Source organism: Theropithecus gelada, chromosome 14, assembly GCF_003255815.1.
Source record: "Theropithecus gelada isolate Dixy chromosome 14, Tgel_1.0, whole genome shotgun sequence".
NCBI classification, from domain to species: Eukaryota; Metazoa; Chordata; class Mammalia; order Primates; family Cercopithecidae; genus Theropithecus; species Theropithecus gelada.
Window position 1 is genome coordinate 8,343,017 of NC_037682.1, and position 15,943 is coordinate 8,358,959.

General features: G+C 58.9%; 2 protein-coding genes across 7 annotated transcripts; both read left to right on the forward strand.

Annotated features, from left to right (window-relative positions):
* Positions 1 to 222: 222 nt before the first annotated feature.
* Positions 223 to 8,274, forward strand: BRMS1 (BRMS1, transcriptional repressor and anoikis regulator). 4 transcript variants are annotated; one of them, XM_025358340.1, is made up of 10 exons: positions 223 to 375; positions 3,108 to 3,253; positions 4,016 to 4,106; positions 4,307 to 4,434; positions 4,594 to 4,673; positions 4,770 to 4,866; positions 5,428 to 5,520; positions 6,823 to 6,887; positions 7,329 to 7,368; positions 7,727 to 8,274. In XM_025358340.1, the coding sequence occupies exons 2-10, from the start codon at positions 3,115 to 3,117 to the stop codon at positions 7,732 to 7,734; spliced, it is 741 nt and encodes a 246-aa protein (XP_025214125.1). In that variant the 5' UTR covers positions 223 to 375; positions 3,108 to 3,114; the 3' UTR covers positions 7,735 to 8,274. The 4 variants fall into 4 exon arrangements, 2 of the variants coding, with proteins under 2 accessions (XP_025214125.1, XP_025214124.1); XM_025358339.1 differs by lacking the exon at positions 223 to 375 and adding an exon at positions 535 to 757; XR_003115753.1 differs by having other exon boundaries at positions 6,823 to 7,368; positions 7,727 to 8,268.
* An 800-nt stretch (positions 8,275 to 9,074) lies between these two features.
* RIN1 (Ras and Rab interactor 1) lies at positions 9,075 to 13,543 on the forward strand. 3 transcript variants are annotated; one of them, XM_025358528.1, is made up of 10 exons: positions 9,075 to 9,288; positions 9,447 to 9,627; positions 9,730 to 9,844; positions 9,924 to 9,996; positions 10,108 to 10,199; positions 10,359 to 11,096; positions 11,389 to 11,694; positions 11,955 to 12,086; positions 12,203 to 12,354; positions 12,856 to 13,543. In XM_025358528.1, exons 1-10 carry the CDS (start codon positions 9,203 to 9,205, stop codon positions 13,330 to 13,332), a joined length of 2,352 nt encoding a protein of 783 aa, XP_025214313.1. In that variant the 5' UTR covers positions 9,075 to 9,202; the 3' UTR covers positions 13,333 to 13,543. The 3 variants fall into 3 exon arrangements, with proteins under 3 accessions (XP_025214313.1, XP_025214314.1, XP_025214312.1); XM_025358529.1 differs by having other exon boundaries at positions 11,575 to 11,694; XM_025358527.1 differs by having other exon boundaries at positions 9,147 to 9,288; positions 10,108 to 11,096.
* Positions 13,544 to 15,943: the final 2,400 nt, after the last annotated feature.

Genomic DNA, 15,943 nt, shown 5'->3' on the forward strand with positions numbered 1-15,943 from the left:
TGGGGGTGGGGGGATCGGGGCCGGCTTCTCCCCTTGCACGCCATGGGGAGGTGGCCGCGGACGAAGGGCGCCGTCTGCAAAGCACTGAAACAGCAGGGCCTTTTCTGCAGGCCAAAGGCCTGCGCGAATGTCGGCCAGTTACTATGGAGACCGGCCCGCGGTATCCCAGCATGCCTCGGGACCAAACTGTCCAATTGTGAGCACCCTCGACGGTCGCCTCCTGATGACGCACACGGAAGCACCGATAGGCTCTGCCTCCCGGAGAAAAGGGAGCCGCGCAGCGCCTGCGGGAGACCGGCGCTGCTGCCGGTACCGGCAACCACGGGCACCTCTCAGGGAATCTCGGTCTTGAGGCCAGAGGCCCCAGTCCCCGCGGTGCGTATCGCCATGCATGGCTTTTGGTTCGGCCTCTCCGGTTAGTCGAGCAGGGCCGGCACAATCTCCTCCTCCCAGGCCGAAGCAGAGATTTAACTGGCCTGATGCGTGCTGGGCTGCGGGCTAGCCAGCGATGTTCGGGCCCGCTCCCGCGCATCTAGAAGCGAGCGGGAGGCCCCCTGGGCACCGCGGAGAAGCTGGGTTGACCTCTGCGAGAATGGGGAGGGTCTGCCTTCCCTAGGGGCGTGCCCCGGAGGAGCTGCCATTCTGAAAAGCTAAATTGCCTGTGTACAGCGCTTTACAATGTGCTTTTCCATCCCTTACCACCTGCGAGCTCCTCAACACTCAGAGCAGGAATGGTTATCCGCTTTTTGCACCCGGGGTAAGATGGGAAGATTGTGACTTAACTCACTTGTAATCAGAACCAGCTGGAGGAGAGAAAGGTTTCTGGAAGAGATAGGCTTAAGCTGCGTCTTACAAAGTGAATATACTAACAGTGAAGAGGCATTGCAAGTGTTGGGAACTGAGGCTTGATAACGGGAAAGATGAAGCTGGTTTAGAGAACCGAGCTTTTCAAGTCAGGTGCAGATCATTAGTGAAATTGTTGAGGAATATGACTAAACGCTCACCTAGGCCAGGCTTATTATACACAACTTGAACTGGTGTCAAGGAAAGTTTGCTACATCACAGGGACCTGGGACTACCGAAAAGTAAAAGCTAATGTCTGCCTCACAAAATTTTTTTGTTGTTGTTAAATTTGTATTTGCAAATCCTCCAGTCATCAAGTGAACCAGTACTGTGCTAGGTAAATAAGGTACGTGTGCAGCCCCTGCCCTAGTGAGGCTCATAGACTGATTGGGGGAACAGACATGAGAATAGGCAAATAGATACAAACAAAGCTTCCTGGAGGGAGTGGCGTCTGCAGTGTTCTAAAGGACTACAAGCAGTGTCCAGAGAAGTTGAAAGAACACAATAAAATAGAAGCCTGCAGGGGGCTGAGAGATTATCTGCTGAGAGGACTGTTTTCATCCTCTTAGGTGATCTCTTGGCAGTACTTGGCACTATCAGTACAATTACTACTTGGCAGTACTTGGCTTTCTTCTGAAATTCTCTTTCTCCACGACTTCGGGTTTTGCCTCCTCCTTTGTAGGGGTCTCCTCATCTGCCCCTTTGGTAACCCTGGGAGTTCCATTATGGGCGTCTTCTGATTGCACACATTCTCCCTTGCTAGTCGCACCGTCTCCTGTGGCATGAAGAACTTGCTGTATGCTGACGACCAAATCTCTGCAGCTCAGATTTCTCACTGAGACTTAGACCCATGTGCCCCCAGCTGCTTTCCTTCTCTTATTTCTGGGTCTTTGCTACTAACTCTACCTGGAATATTCCCTCAGTAAGTGCAGCTCACCCAGCTGGTCCATCTTTGGAAGCCTCCCTGCTGCATCGGGCTCCAGGTCCTGGTTATATACTCCTCCCTCATGCCCCTGGTCTTAACTCTCCTCATATCATGGTTATAGTGTGCTCCTTTGCCCCTCTCTCCCAGGAACTTGTAAACTCGGTGAGGTCAAAGACAGTCAGACTTGGGGCCCCTGCATACCATAGCGTCTGACAGTACCCAGTATATGTTAGATGTTCAATACATGTTAGATGAGTCAGTAAAAGAAGGAATGCTTACCAGTGTTCAATGTTGCCGAGCAGACAATTAAAATAAGCACTGAAAAATATTGGCATTAGCCACAAGGAAGTCACTGGTTAATGCTACGGGATCAGTTTCAGCTGAGATTGATGACATTGAACGACTGGGAGGTCAAAGTAGGAACAGCCAGTGTTCATGAGACCTTGAAAAGCGTAACTGTGAAGTGGCAAACGGAGCAGTCAGGTGGAATGGGTGAAGTTTTGTGTTTCTGTGTTTTGTTAATGCTAGAAAATACCCAGGCACATCTAAAGTTTCATGGGAAGGAGGTTGCTAAGAGGGAGAAGCTCAGGACACACAAAAGAGAGGGGAACACTGACGACCCGCGGTCCAAGAGAAGGCAGAAGGAGATGGGATTTGACCCAGAGCACAATGAAAGACAAGGAGATTGTAGCATTATCTGGAAGAGAAGCCGAGGGCATTATAGGCAGAAGGAACAGCTGAGGCAGAGGGCAGAAGGTGGAAGTGCAGGCACTAGCCATTATATGGTGGGATGAAGTTGCTGGACCGGTAGGTCAAGTCCAGTCTGGGAAAGACCTTGAAAGCCCCAGTTAGGAATTTAAGTCCAGTTCGGGTGTGGTGGCGGGTGCCTGTAGTCCCAGCTACTCGGGAGGCTGAGGCAAGAGAATTGCTTGAACCCGGGAGGCAGAGGTTGCAATGAGCCGAGATCGTGCCACTGCACTCCAGCCTGGCAACAGAGCGAGACTCCATCTCAAAAAGAAATTTAGGTCCAGTCCATAGGCAGTGGAGAGTGCCCCCTGGGCCTTTCCTTTCTGTGGATCACAGCCTTGGCCAGTATTCCCAGGATTAGGATCACCAGTGACATCCAAGAGCAGGAGCATTTCCACAGCTCCCAGGCTTCTGTGAGAGGTGCAGATGGCCATTTGCACCCTTGTCACCCAGTATGTGCTCAAGGTGTGGCCAGGCCAGTCACTTCCCTGGCTTTCCCCATCTGGGATCAGGTTGGGTTCAGCTTCCTGCTGCCTCTTTCCCCCTCTGAGCTGTGGGCAGCCATAAGTGATAGCTCCATTCCTTCTCCCAGAGTCCGGATGCCCGTCCAGCCTCCAAGCAAAGACACAGAAGAGATGGAAGCAGAGGGTGATTCCGCCACTGAGATGAATGGGGAGGAGGAAGAGAGTGAGGAGGAGCGGAGCGGCAGCCAGACAGAGTCAGAAGAGGAGAGCTCCGGTGAGCCCCTACACAAACACACACACACAGCCCCCACACACAAGCATGCACATACATGCACATACAGCCCCTAGACACAAGCATACTCACACACAGCCCCTGCCACAAGCACACACACACAGCCTCTACACACAAGCGCGCACACACACACACAGCTTCTACACACAAGCATGCACACACACAGAGCCTCTACACACAAGCACGCACACACACACAGCCCCTTCACACAAGCACACATGCGCACACACACAGCCTCTACACACGAGCACCCACACACACACAGCCTTTACACACGAGCACGCACGCACACAGCCCCTTCACACGAGCATGCACGCACACACACATAGCCTCTATACACGAGCACACATGCACACACACACAGCCCCTACACACAAGCACGCATACACACACACAGCCCCTACACACGAGCACATGTGCACACACACAGCCCCTACACACAAGCACACATACACACACACACAGCCCCTACACATGAGCACACATGCACACACAGCCCCTACACACGAGCACGCACGCACACACACACACAGCCCCTACACACAAGCACGCGCGCACACACAGCCCCTACACACAAGCACGCACGCACACACACACAGCCCCTACACACAAGCACGCATACAAACACACAGCCCCTTCACACAAGGACGCATGCACACACACACACATGAAGGACGCACATGCACACATGTGGGTACCCACCACCCCTCCCCAGAGCTAGCCCTTACTGGCCTCTTGTCCCAGAGATGGATGATGAGGACTATGAGCGGCGCCGCAGTGAGTGTGTCAGTGAGATGCTGGACCTAGAAAAGCAGTTCTCGGAGCTAAAGGAGAAGTGAGCATGGGGACACCTTGGGCTGGGTCTGCAAGGAGCTGGGATGAGGAGGTGGTGGGCCTGGTACTGGGCAGGCGTGGTTGGTGCCCAGGAAGTGCACGCCTAACACAGGGCTTGCTGTGGAATGGGTGCTGGGTACGTGTTTGCCCAAGAGCAATAGGTGAGCAAATGGGTGCACGGCTGCCTTTTTTACCACCCAGGTTGTTCAGGGAACGACTGAGTCAGCTGCGGTTGCGGCTGGAGGAAGTGGGGGCTGAGAGAGCCCCTGAATACACGGAGCCCCTTGGGGGGCTGCAGCAGAGCCTCAAGATTCGCATTCAGGTGGCAGGTCTGTGGGTGGTTCTGTGCCTTTTTCCCCTCCCAGAACCCATGGCACCCTGTCCCCTTCCTCTTTTGTTCCTCCCTGGCCTCACCCTTTGCTTTCAGCCCTCCTGTGTGGGCACCAGGCTCCCCAGCCAAGCAGGGCCCCTCCTTCCTTTCTCTGCAGGGATCTACAAGGGGTTCTGTCTGGATGTGATCAGGAATAAGTATGAATGTGAGCTGCAGGGAGCCAAACAGCACCTGGAGGTGGGCCTGATTGGGCACACTGGGGACAAGGCGGGGTGCAAGGCCTGAATTGAGCTCTCCCCATCCGTCCTGCTGAGCTATTGCCCCCTCTTCCAGAGTGAGAAGCTGCTGCTCTATGACACACTGCAGGGGGAGCTGCAGGAGCGGATCCAGAGGCTGGAGGAGGACCGCCAGAGCCTGGACCTCAGCTCCGGTGAGCGCGAGAGCCCGGGCACCCCGGCCCTGGGCTTGGCTGTGTCAACGCCCACCCCTCTCTGGACTTCAGATGTCCTGAAGTCAAGGGGACAGTCAGGGACCTGCCTCTTGGGGTCAGTGTGAGGACTGAAGGAAACCAGGCCTGGAAAGGGCCTGGCACACAGTGGGGGCTTGGGCAGAGTGGGTCTCCCTGCCTTCTTCTGCCCCTGCTCTTTCCAAAACAGGTATCAGTGTGACATGCAGTCCCATGCAATAGCTCTAGTCCCCTCCACGTTCATAGTACCTGTGTTCATGTGGAGTCCTGGGGTGGCAGGAATTGTCATCATCCCACTGTCCACTAAACAGATGAGGCCCACAGAAGTGCAGCGGCCTCTTCCCGGGGTTGTGCAGCTGTGCGGGCAGGACCTGAACAGCCCTAAGGGGCTTCCTACCCCAAGCCCAGGGTTGTGATGGGGCAGGGGATATGAGGCCAGGCTGGCCCATGGTGGGGGCAGAGGCTACAGAAGAGAGAGTGTCCTGTGGGCCAGCACCCCAGTTCTAACTCTGGGTCTGGGGGCAGAATGGTGGGACGACAAACTGCACGCCAGAGGCAGCTCCAGGTCTTGGGACTCCCTGCCGCCCAGCAAGAGGAAGAAGGCACCTCTGGTTTCTGGTATCCTTTCACCCAAGGTGGCCTAAAAGGTGGCAGGATGTTAGGGTCACCTCCAGACCTGGGGGAGAGGTTTGAAGGGGACATGGAGGACAGTCGCACTAGATGCACTTGTGGTTGCTTGGTGTCATGTGACCATGTCCAGGCAAATCCAGCTGTCAGCAATTTCTTACAGGGTCTTGGGTCTCTCTGGGCTATGTGGACCCTAGGAAAACAGAAACGGGCTAGGCTCAGTGGCTCACATCTATAGTCCCAGCACTTTGGGAGGCCAAGGCAGGTAGATTGCTTGAGCCCAGGAGTTCATTTCGAGACCACCTTGGGCAACATGGTGAAACCCGTCTCTAGAAAAAATAGCAAAAATTAGCCAGGTGTGGCGGTGTGCATCTATAGTCCCAGCTACTCTGAAGGCTGAGGCAAGAGAATTGCTTGAGCCTGAGAGATCAAGGCTGCAGCGAGCCATGATGTGCCACTGCACTCGAGCCTGAGTGAGGTTTGGCCTTTGAGGCCTTTCCATCTCCTGGGGTTGTCTGAGCGGGTCCCCAGCTTTCCCTGGGGAGCCTTTGATCATATCCCACCCTCCTCTTGGAAGTCCTGCCTGTCCCGACTGTCCAGGGCTCATCTCAAACGTTACCTCCTCTGTGAGGCCTCTCCGGTCTTACTCCAGTGCCTATGGCTTCACTCTCCTGTGTGCTCCTGTGCCCTACCATGGGGTGCCCACATCCCAGAGGGCACCAGCTGCCTCCGCCCCTCCCTAGGCAGGCTTAGCTTAAGCTTAGTCCAGGGCCTGCTGTGCTTTCATCTGTCCTGGCAGAGCTGAGTCCTCCTGTGCCCCTGAGGGCATTCCTGCAGCAGCCAGCCTTAGTCATTATGGCCACCTGGTGCTGGAGAGCAGGCCCAGGCAGGGAGGGAGGAATCTGGAAGGCCGTGACTTGAGCGAATGGGAGGTGAAGGCATGGAGACATCAGGTAGGGAGCACTGTGGGGAAGGGGAGTTGTCTCTGAAGGGAGAAGCCCTGCGTCTGTCTTTGGATCGGGGAAGGGGCCAGGTCAGGGCCAGTGCTGCAGGGTGAGATGGGATGGGCCTCAGCCAGCTGACCTCAAGACGAGGTGAGGGTGAGCACGGGTTGGGGAACAACACTTGGTGTCCTCCATGGGCGAAGAGGTAGGAGGTGGAACCTGAGCTCGGACTCAGATCCTCAGCTCCCACTTCATGCTGTCTGCTGTACCCCCACTCCTGAATGTCAGGTGGGTGGCCCTGCCCTCATCACCTGCCGCCTCCACTGGGCTTCCTTGACCCCCACCACAGGACCATACATCGTGTACATGCTTCAAGAGATCGACATCCTGGAGGACTGGACGGCCATCAAAAAGGTGGGGCTGCTGCTGCCCATGTGCCCTGCCCCACCTCAGGGCCCCCCACCCTGGCAGCAGCTCTGCCATCTGCAGGCCTGGGAGTTCTCTGCTCACCAAGGCTCCCCCATCTTCAGCCCAGGGTCCCTGGATCGCAGTTGGCTCACAAGTCCTCTTGCTCAAGGCGGCCCTGGGACAAGGGATTTCTAGTCTGTCAGCCCCTTCCTGTTCCAGGGCAGGTTTTGATGGGGTGGGAGGGGGGAGGGGGCGGGGAGGCGGGAGAGCCGTTGAGCTGGCCAGCGGTCAGGAGCATGGGAGCTCTGGCTTGGGGGGCCCTATGTTCCTGGCCCTGGGGGCATAGCACTAAGGCAGCAGCCCACATGCCACAGAGGTGGGAGGTGGGGCAGGGATTGCCAGGCTGTAGGTGGGCTCTCAGGGGGGCTTTTCTTCTCATCCACCCAGGCTAGGGCAGCTGTGTCCCCTCAGAAGAGAAAATCGGATGGTAAGAACTATGGCTGTTGTACGGCCTCCCCTGCCCGCCTTGCCATCACCTTCCCTCAGCTCAGCCTCCAGGAAGGAGCCCAGAGAGAGGCTGTGGCTGTGTCAGAATCAGTGGCCCAAGAAAGTTAGGATAGTCTAGATTTGAGGGGCTTGTGGGAGTTTGAGGAGCAGGAACCAGGATGGGGCTGGGGAAGCCTGGGTTGATGGAGCTCCCTCTCAGGAGGGGTCAGGGAGGGCCGTGGAGCTGCCCAGGAGGCCTGTCCTGGGCCAGCCCAAAGTCACTCCGCTCAGTAAGTGGCTGCCCCCCTCCTTTCAGCTTCCTCACTGGTGACAGTTTTCTCCTTCCCACATACGCACAGGACCGTGACCCTGCTGTTCAGAGCCAGGGGGACCCTCAGAGCAGCTGGCACCGCACCCAGGATTCTCATCTTCCTGCTGCAGACAGGCAGACCCACAGGCCCCTCAGGGTCTGCCCAGCCAGGCTCCTGTGGTGCTGCTGGGCCCTCCCACTCCGCTGGCACTGGCCTGGACTCCTCCTCTGCCCTCCTCGAGGCCTGCACAGCTGTGGCTGTGGAGCCGACCTGGCCAGGCAAGGCTGCTCTCTCCATCCCTGAGCCGCCTGCCACCTCCCGCTCCTGAAGATCCGCCTCTTGGGGCTCCCCTGACAGAGAAGACAGCTGAAGTCAAAGCCACATCCTCTTGCTGACCTTGGATGCAGGCTCTCCGGCCTCAGGGCCAGGCCCCACTGTGCAGGAACTCTGAGTCAGACGTGATATCTAGGGGGGCTGTCCACCCTGGCTGGGGCTGGAGGCAAGATGCCGGGCCCCCCAGGTTTTCTCAGGGCAGTTCTTGGTGTCTGCCTCTCAGATTTCAAGGACTAGAATTAAAACCTTTCCTGGGATTCTGGCGTGCCCCGTGTATGTGTGATTTACCTTGCAAGAGAATCAGGGCTTCTGTGGGGAGCACCTGAACCAGGCTGACTTCTGGGGTGCCTGCAGATTGCCACTCCTCGCACTGCCCAGCAGAGGCTGGAGCACTGTGCGTGGGGCCACACTGGGGAGGGGGAGGTGGGCGCTGGGCTGCCTGGCACTGGGCAGAGAACATATGGCGCCAGCGGAGTGCCTCAGGTGGGGAGGATGGGTGCGTGTGCTTGAAGCCTGGGTCATGTCTGCACCTGTCCCAGTTGCCTGGCAGATTGGCAAGGCAGGCTGGCAGAGCCTGCGTGCGTAGGAGGCAGCCGGCAGCAGCGCCATGTGCTAACGACCTCACAGCCAGACTCCCCCTGGTTAGTGCTGAGTGTCAGAACCACCCCCAGAACCTCAGTTAAGCAAATAGGTTGGTTTCCATGGAGACGTGGCATATTTTCTCCATGGCAACCTAAAATCCTAAAACCCATGTTCAGGAATGAGTCATCTATGGACAGTAGAGGGTGCTCTCCCACAAGGCTGACCTGAGGCCAGGGGCAGATGAGCAACTGACCACAGACCCAGAGGTGCCCCCAGAGTGTGGCTGGGGCCTGCAGGGACTGAGTCGGCCGTTTAACCACTTCCCGCCCACCTGTGCAATTTGAGGAGCTGGTGAGGCTGCAGGAGGCCCTGTGTGGAGGTGGCACCCCCCAGCTGGGGCCCTCAGCAGGGCTAGCACGGAGGGGATCCCTGACCCCGAAGCAGGGTCCAGAACAGAGGAGGCAGGCACTGGCCAGGCGGGGTGGACACACAAGAGTTAACAGGCGGGTGTGACAGGCGGACCGCCCTCAGGAAGTGTTACTCACTGGGGATGTGCGTGCCTTGCCTTGGGGTTGGATTCTCTTCCTGAAGCCGAAGGAGCTCCCAGCCATGGAAAGCCCTGGAGAGTCAGGCACGGGCCCTCCGGGAGCCCCCAGCCCAACCAGCTTCACTCCTGGGCACCTGGAGACAGAAAAGTTAGTGAAGTTGGCAGGGCAGCCAGGTGGGGCAGGGAGGGGGTGCGAGAAGAGGGCCTATCTGGGGACGGAGAAGGTGGGAAACCTGGGAGCGGGGAAGAGGACAGCAAGGGTCCCAGCCCCTGGCTCCCTGCTCAGATCTGGATGCCCGCCCTCAGGCCAGCCCAGGACCCACTGTATGACGTGCCCAATGCCAGCGGCGGGCAGGCAGGCGGGCCACAGCGGCCGGGACGCGTTGTGAGCCTGCGGGAGCGCCTGCTGCTCACCCGGCCTGTGTGGCTGCAGCTGCAAGCCAACGCAGCCGCGGCACTGCACGTGCTGAGGACCGAGCCCCCGGGGGTGAGTCTTGCCCCCAACCTCCAGGGACTGGCAAGCCAGGGGTGGGAGGGAGAAGGGTGGGATGCCAAGGTCCTGAGCTGCCTGAGCCCTATCCACTTGCAGACGTTCCTCGTGCGGAAATCTAACACCCGACAGTGCCAGGCCCTGTGCATGCGACTGCCCGAAGCCAGCGGCCCCTCCTTCGTCTCCAGCCACTACATCCTGGAGAGCCCTGGCGGTGAGGGGCTGGCCTGGCAGGAAGGGGCTGGAAGGAGGGAGGTTCCCTAGAGAAGCACCTCACTTCCCTCCTCTCTCAGGCGTCTCCTTGGAGGGCTCGGAGCTCATGTTCCCAGACCTAGTCCAGCTCATCTGTGCCTACTGCCACACCCGGTGAGTCTGCCTGCAGGGTGCCCGGTGTCCACGGGCCCTGCTCCTTGGGACAGCCCATCCTCCCCACCCCCTTCGGCCCTCACTCCCTTCTGCTCCCCTCTCTGGCCTCAGGGACATCCTTCTCCTCCCGCTGCAGCTCCCCAGAGCCATCCACCGTGCAGCCACCCACAAAGAGCTGGAGGCCATCTCCCATCTGGGCATTGGTAAGAGCTCCTTGCCACCCATTGCACAGATGAAAAAGCTGAGGCTGAGGGGAGGGGAAGGCTCGCAGCACACGGCCTTCGCGAAGCCCATGCCTTTCCTTGGTTGGGAAACTTCCCCTAACCAATCCTGGAGGCCCCAGTTGGTTTCTTGTTCCCTAGAGTTCTGGAGCTCCTCCCTCAACATCAAGGCTCAGCGGGGCCCGGCTGGAGGCCCAGTGTTGCCCCAGCTGAAGGCCCGGTCCCCTCAAGAGCTGGACCAGGGCACCGGAGCCGCCTTGTGCTTCTTCAACCCCCTGTTCCCGGGGGACCTGGGGCCCACCAAGCGGGAGAAATTCAAGAGAAGCTTCAAAGTGCGCGTGTCCACAGAGACTTCCAGCCCCCTGTCTCCACCTGCCGTGCCGCCTCCCCCCGTCCCTGTGTTGCCAGGGGCAGTCCCCAGCCAGACAGAGCGGCTGCCCCCTAGCCAGTTGCTGCGGAGGGAGAGTTCAGTGGGGTACCGCGTGCCAGCAGGCGGTGACCCTAGCCTTCCGCCTATGCCCTCCCTCCAGGAGGTGGACTGCGGCTCCCCCAGCAGCTCCGAGGAGGAGGGGGCGCCAGGGTCCCGGGGGAGCCCAGCGACCTCACCCCACCTGGGCCGCCGGCGGCCTCTGCTTCGGTCCATGAGTGCCGCCTTCTGCTCCCTACTGGCGCCGGAGCGGCAAGTGGGCCGGGCCGCGGCGGCACTGATGCAGGACCGACACACAGCCGCAGGCCAGCTGGTGCAGGACCTACTGACCCAGGTGCGGGCCGGGCCTGAGCCCCAGGAGCTGCAGGGCATCCGTCAGGCACTGAGCCGGGCCCGGGCCATGCTGAGCGTGGAGCTGGGCCCTGAGAAGCTGCTGCCGCCTAAAAGGCTGGGTGAGGCTCCGTCTCTCCATAGCTCCAGCACTGCCCCTTCCGACCCTCTGCTCCCCTCCACAGCGCCAGCCTGTCTGATTCTGTTCTGCTGCTTTACAAACCCACCCTGTCTTACCACTGTTCGAGAGAGTTCCATCCTCTCTCTCCCCAAACTCTTCTGTCTCACCCAGGCTACCTCCTCCTGCTTTCCTTGCCTCTCCTCCCCGATTCTACCCCTGCTCCCTTCTCCCCTGGCCTCTGTCCCCCATCTCCCCAGTCTTCCCCTGACCCCTCCCTGCCCCTCCTCTGGCAGAATATGTCCTGGAGAAGTCATTGCATCGCTCTGTGCTCAAGCCTCTCCGGCCCATCCTGGCAGCCCGCGTGCGGCGCCGGCTTGCCGCAGACGGCTCCCTGGGCCGCCTAGCTGAGGGCCTCCGCCTGGCCCGGGCCCAGGGTCCCGGAGCTTTTGGGTCCCACCTGAGCCTGCCCTCCCCAGTAGAGATGGAGCAGGTGCGCCAGAAGTTGCTGCAGCTGCTCCGCACCTACTCACCCAGCGCCCAGGTGAAGCGGCTCCTGCAGGCCTGCAAGCTGCTCTACATGGCCCTGAGGACCCAGGAGGGTATGTCTCTGCCACCACCTCACCCTGCCCTGCCCCTCTGAGTCGGAGGTGGGACCCCCAGTGGCAGGTCCCCAGGACCCTGGAATGGCCCTGCGGGAGAGAATGAGCCCACCCTCCCATCTTGCAGATTGCGAAACTGAGGCCTAGAGAGCAGTGCGTTCTCTCCGAAGCCCTGCCATGGTTGCTAGGCCATGGGGAGGGGTCACTGCCTAAAGCAAGGACTGCACCTGAAGCTTTTTCCTCTCACCATGTCCCCACAGGGGAGGACGCGGGTGCTGACGAGTTCCTGCCTCTGCTGAGCCTCGTCTTGGCCCACTGTGACCTTCCTGAGCTGCTGCTGGAGGCCGAGTACATGTCAGAGCTGCTGGAGCCCAGCCTGCTCACCGGAGAGGGTGAGGGACCCCCACCCACTTCCCTGCCTGGGTGGGCCCTGAATAAGCAGGGAAGGGGAGAGGGGATGGGTGCCCCACACCCAGCCTGAGCCGTGTTCTTCCACCCTGTGTCCCAGGTGGCTACTACCTGACCAGCCTGTCTGCCAGCCTGGCCCTGCTGAGTGGCCTGGGTCAGGCCCACACCCTCCCACTGAGTCCCTCGCAGGAGCTACGGCGCTCCCTCAGCCTCTGGGAGCAGCGCCGCCTGCCTGCCACCCACTGCTTCCAGGTAACAGGCCCTCCACCGTGTCCTCAGAGCCAGACACCATCCCCGCCTTTCACCTTCCTGTCCTTGGTGAAGAGTCCAGACTCTGTAGCCAGATCCTGGGTTCTAATCCCAGCTCTGCCACTGGGTTGTGGGGACTTGGGCAAGTTACTTAACTACTTTGTGCCTCAGTTTTCTCATCAGTACAATGGGGTAATAGGACCTACCTCGTGGGGTTGAGGTGAAGATTAAATGAGTTAATGCAGGAGAGTACTTGGGGCACAAAGTGTGCACTATCAAAGTTTCGTCTCAGGCTTGTGAGCTCCCCACTGGGCTGTCCTGCACCTTCAGCTGTGGCCCACAAGCCGACCCCTGGAGCTCACAGAGCTTTTGCCACTTGGTTCTCCCACTGGATTTCCACCTCCCCACCCTGTCCCTGCACAGCCCACACTGGTCCCTCAGCTTTGGAGCCAGATGCATGCCAGTCAGGGCTGAGTACTTGTTTTTGCTTCTCCTCCTGCATAGCATCTCCTCCGAGTAGCCTATCAGGATCCCAGCAGTGGCTGCACCTCCAAGACCCTGGCCGTGCCCCCAGAGGCCTCGATCGCCACCCTGAACCAGCTCTGTGCCACCAAGTTCCGAGTGACGCAGCCCAACACTTTTGGCCTCTTCCTGTACAAGGACCAGGGCTACCACCGCCTGCCCCCTGGAGCCCTGGCCCACAGGCTGCCCACCACTGGCTACCTTGTCTACCGCCGGGCAGAGTGGCCTGAGACCCAGGAGGCTGCAACAGAGGAGGAGGGCAGAGGGCAGTCAGAGGCAAGGAGCAGAGGGGAGGAGCAAGGGTGCCAGGGACATGAGGACGCTGGGGTCAAAGCCAGCCCCAGGGACACTCGGGAAGAGTCTGAGACAACTGCTGAAGGGGGCCAGGGTCGAGCCCGTGAAGGCCCTGCTCAGCCAGGGGAGCCAGAGGCAGAGGGAAGCCGGGCAGCAGAGGAGTAGCTTGAAGTGGCCAGAAGGGTCGTTTGGGGCGGGAGACCTTGCGCCTGCTGAGAAGTCCTTTTAGCGCCAGCAGCCCCACCCAGGGCCCTGTCCAGTGTCTGCCACCACCTTTGTCTGATACTTGTCTCCAGGGAAGCTGAGGGAACTGCCACATCTGAGGAACTGGAATAAAGATGAGGGGGCTCGGGGGACCCCCAGACTGTGTGCCCAAGGCCCCTTGCCTCTTGTTCTTCTCACCCAGCTAAGGGTGAGCCAGCCTGCAATGGGGAGTGTGCCAAGTGGGGGCGAATCTGATGGATGCCCAACCTCTGACATGGGGAGGGTAACGGTCTCGGCTCCTTTTACCCTTCCCCCCATGGGCGTGACTGAGTCAGGGCTCCACCCCAGTAGCCCCCACCAGGCTGAGACTTCCAGACCCTAAAAGGTTCCAATGGCTCCTAGGTGTCAGGAGGATTTAGAAAGGCCACGGAACAGCAGCAAAGGCTCAGAGCCCACCCCTGTCCTGGACACCCGAAGGACCTGCACCTGCAAGCGTCAGTACTCTCATCTGTAAAGTGGGGACACTATTGCTGCCCTACTCGGTTCCCAGAAGTGTTTCAGTGATCAAAATGGGTGATTTTGCACAAGCAGAGCTCATGGCAGAAAGGGAGGGAGAGAGCTGGGCTGCTAACTCTCTCCTGGAATCTACTCTCTGCCAGACAGGGCTCCCACCTGCTGACACCTAGTTCAAGGAGGTTATTCCCCCGGAAATCAGGCCCTGGGGAGAAAGTACCCAAGTTACAGTCTCTCCCCAAGATTTGGAGTCCTCCCAGGCCCTCCAGCATCTCTGGGGAGATACACCAGCTGGCAGATAAGCTTCCAGAATGGAGGGGGGGCTCAGAAACCAGGCTCTCTGCACTAAACTCTTGGCCGTCACAAAAGCTTTACCTGGCCGTGGCTTGTTGGGCCCACTGAGGTTCAGGAAAGTGACTCCCAGGATGTCATACAGCAAGTCCTTACAGGCTCCCCCACGCAAACCAGGGCATCAGGTTCCAACTCCACCCTCCATTCTAAGTCACCCACAAAGGCCGGGGCAGCCCCCAAGGAAGCCCAGAGCAGGTAGCAAATCCAAACAAGGAAAAGTGCCGACGACCAAACACGAGGGGGCGTGCATGGCCAGGGAAGCTGCCGAGAGGGAAGCTGGCCACACAATGCTCACGGTACCCAGAGGTGAGGGCGCCTCCAAGGTTGTAGCAGCACAGGGGGTCCCTGGCAGGGTCAGGCAACCTGGGGACAGCGCAGGGACCGAGGCTGCTGGCCCCCAGGTCCCTTAGGTTCTGGGGTCTGGGTAAGGCCAGACTTTCGTGGGTCATCCCCAGGAAGGAAGGAATTGTCGCCCCGTGGAGGACGACCCCAGAGGTTCTCTCCTCAGGCACTGAGCACAGAGGGACGTCAGCCCACATGTCAGACATGACAACTGGGAGGTAGAAATTGTGGACATTGGCTTTTTGGGTTTTTTTGTTTGTTTGTTTGTTTGTGATGGAGTTTTGCTCTGTCGCTCTGGCTAGAGTGCAGTGGTATGATCTCGGCTCACAGCAACCTCCGCCTCTCAGTTCAAATGATGCTTCTGCCTCAGCCTCCCAAGTAGCTGGGACTACAGATGTGCACCACCACACCTGGCTAATTTTTGTATTATTAGTAGAGATGGGGTTTCCCCATGTTGGCCAGGCTGGTCTCAAACTCCTGACCTTAGGTGATCCACCCACCTTGGCCTCCCAAAGTGCTGGGATTACAGGCATGAGCTATCGCACCCAGCCAGTCACTGGCTTTCAGATGAGCAGTCCAGATACAGCCCAGTTGCAGGGCTCCCAAATTTGTCACTAGGCCACCGGCAGCTCTTCTCGTCCCACTTCCATGCCCTCCCAAGCTTCTCGCTGACAGGAAGTGTCCCGTTAGCTCTTCTGTCCTCCCTCCCTGTTTCACCACTCACCCCTAGTGCCTCACACAGTCCAATGCTGAGCACAAATGCCATAGGCGCTCAATAAATATTGTTCACGGATTGGAGTTTGATAACTAGGAGTGAGGGACAGTGAGGCAGAAACCTGGGGAGTATAAGGGAGGGCTGGGTACTGGGAATCAAACACAGGATGTGTCAAGCTCAGTCCCAGAGGAAGGACGTGGAATGTTTGTAGAGGGTGCTCAGAGGATCCCAGGGGCCGGATGTACAGCTGGTCTCATGGGAATGAGGCTCTGGGGCCTCTGCAAGCCCTTCCCACCCTTGCCAGGCTCAGCATGACCTGACCCCCTCCCTGCCCTCGCCAGTGATGGAGCACCACAGGGGGCTGCTGCTGCCTGGGTCTTGTGGTTTTTCTTCTCAGGAAACTCTGGGCTGTGCCTGGTGGGTCACTCCTGTAATCCCAGCACTTTGGGAGGCCGAGGTGGGTGGATCATCTGAGGTCAGGAGTTCGAGACCAGCCTGGCCAGCATGGTGAAAACCCGTCTGTACTAAAAATACAAAAATTAGCCAGGCGTGGTGGCACGCACCTGTAGTCCCAGCTACCCTGTAGCCCAGCTACTGGGGAGGCTGAGGCAAGAGAATTGCTTGAACCTGGGAGGTGGAGCTTGCAGTGAC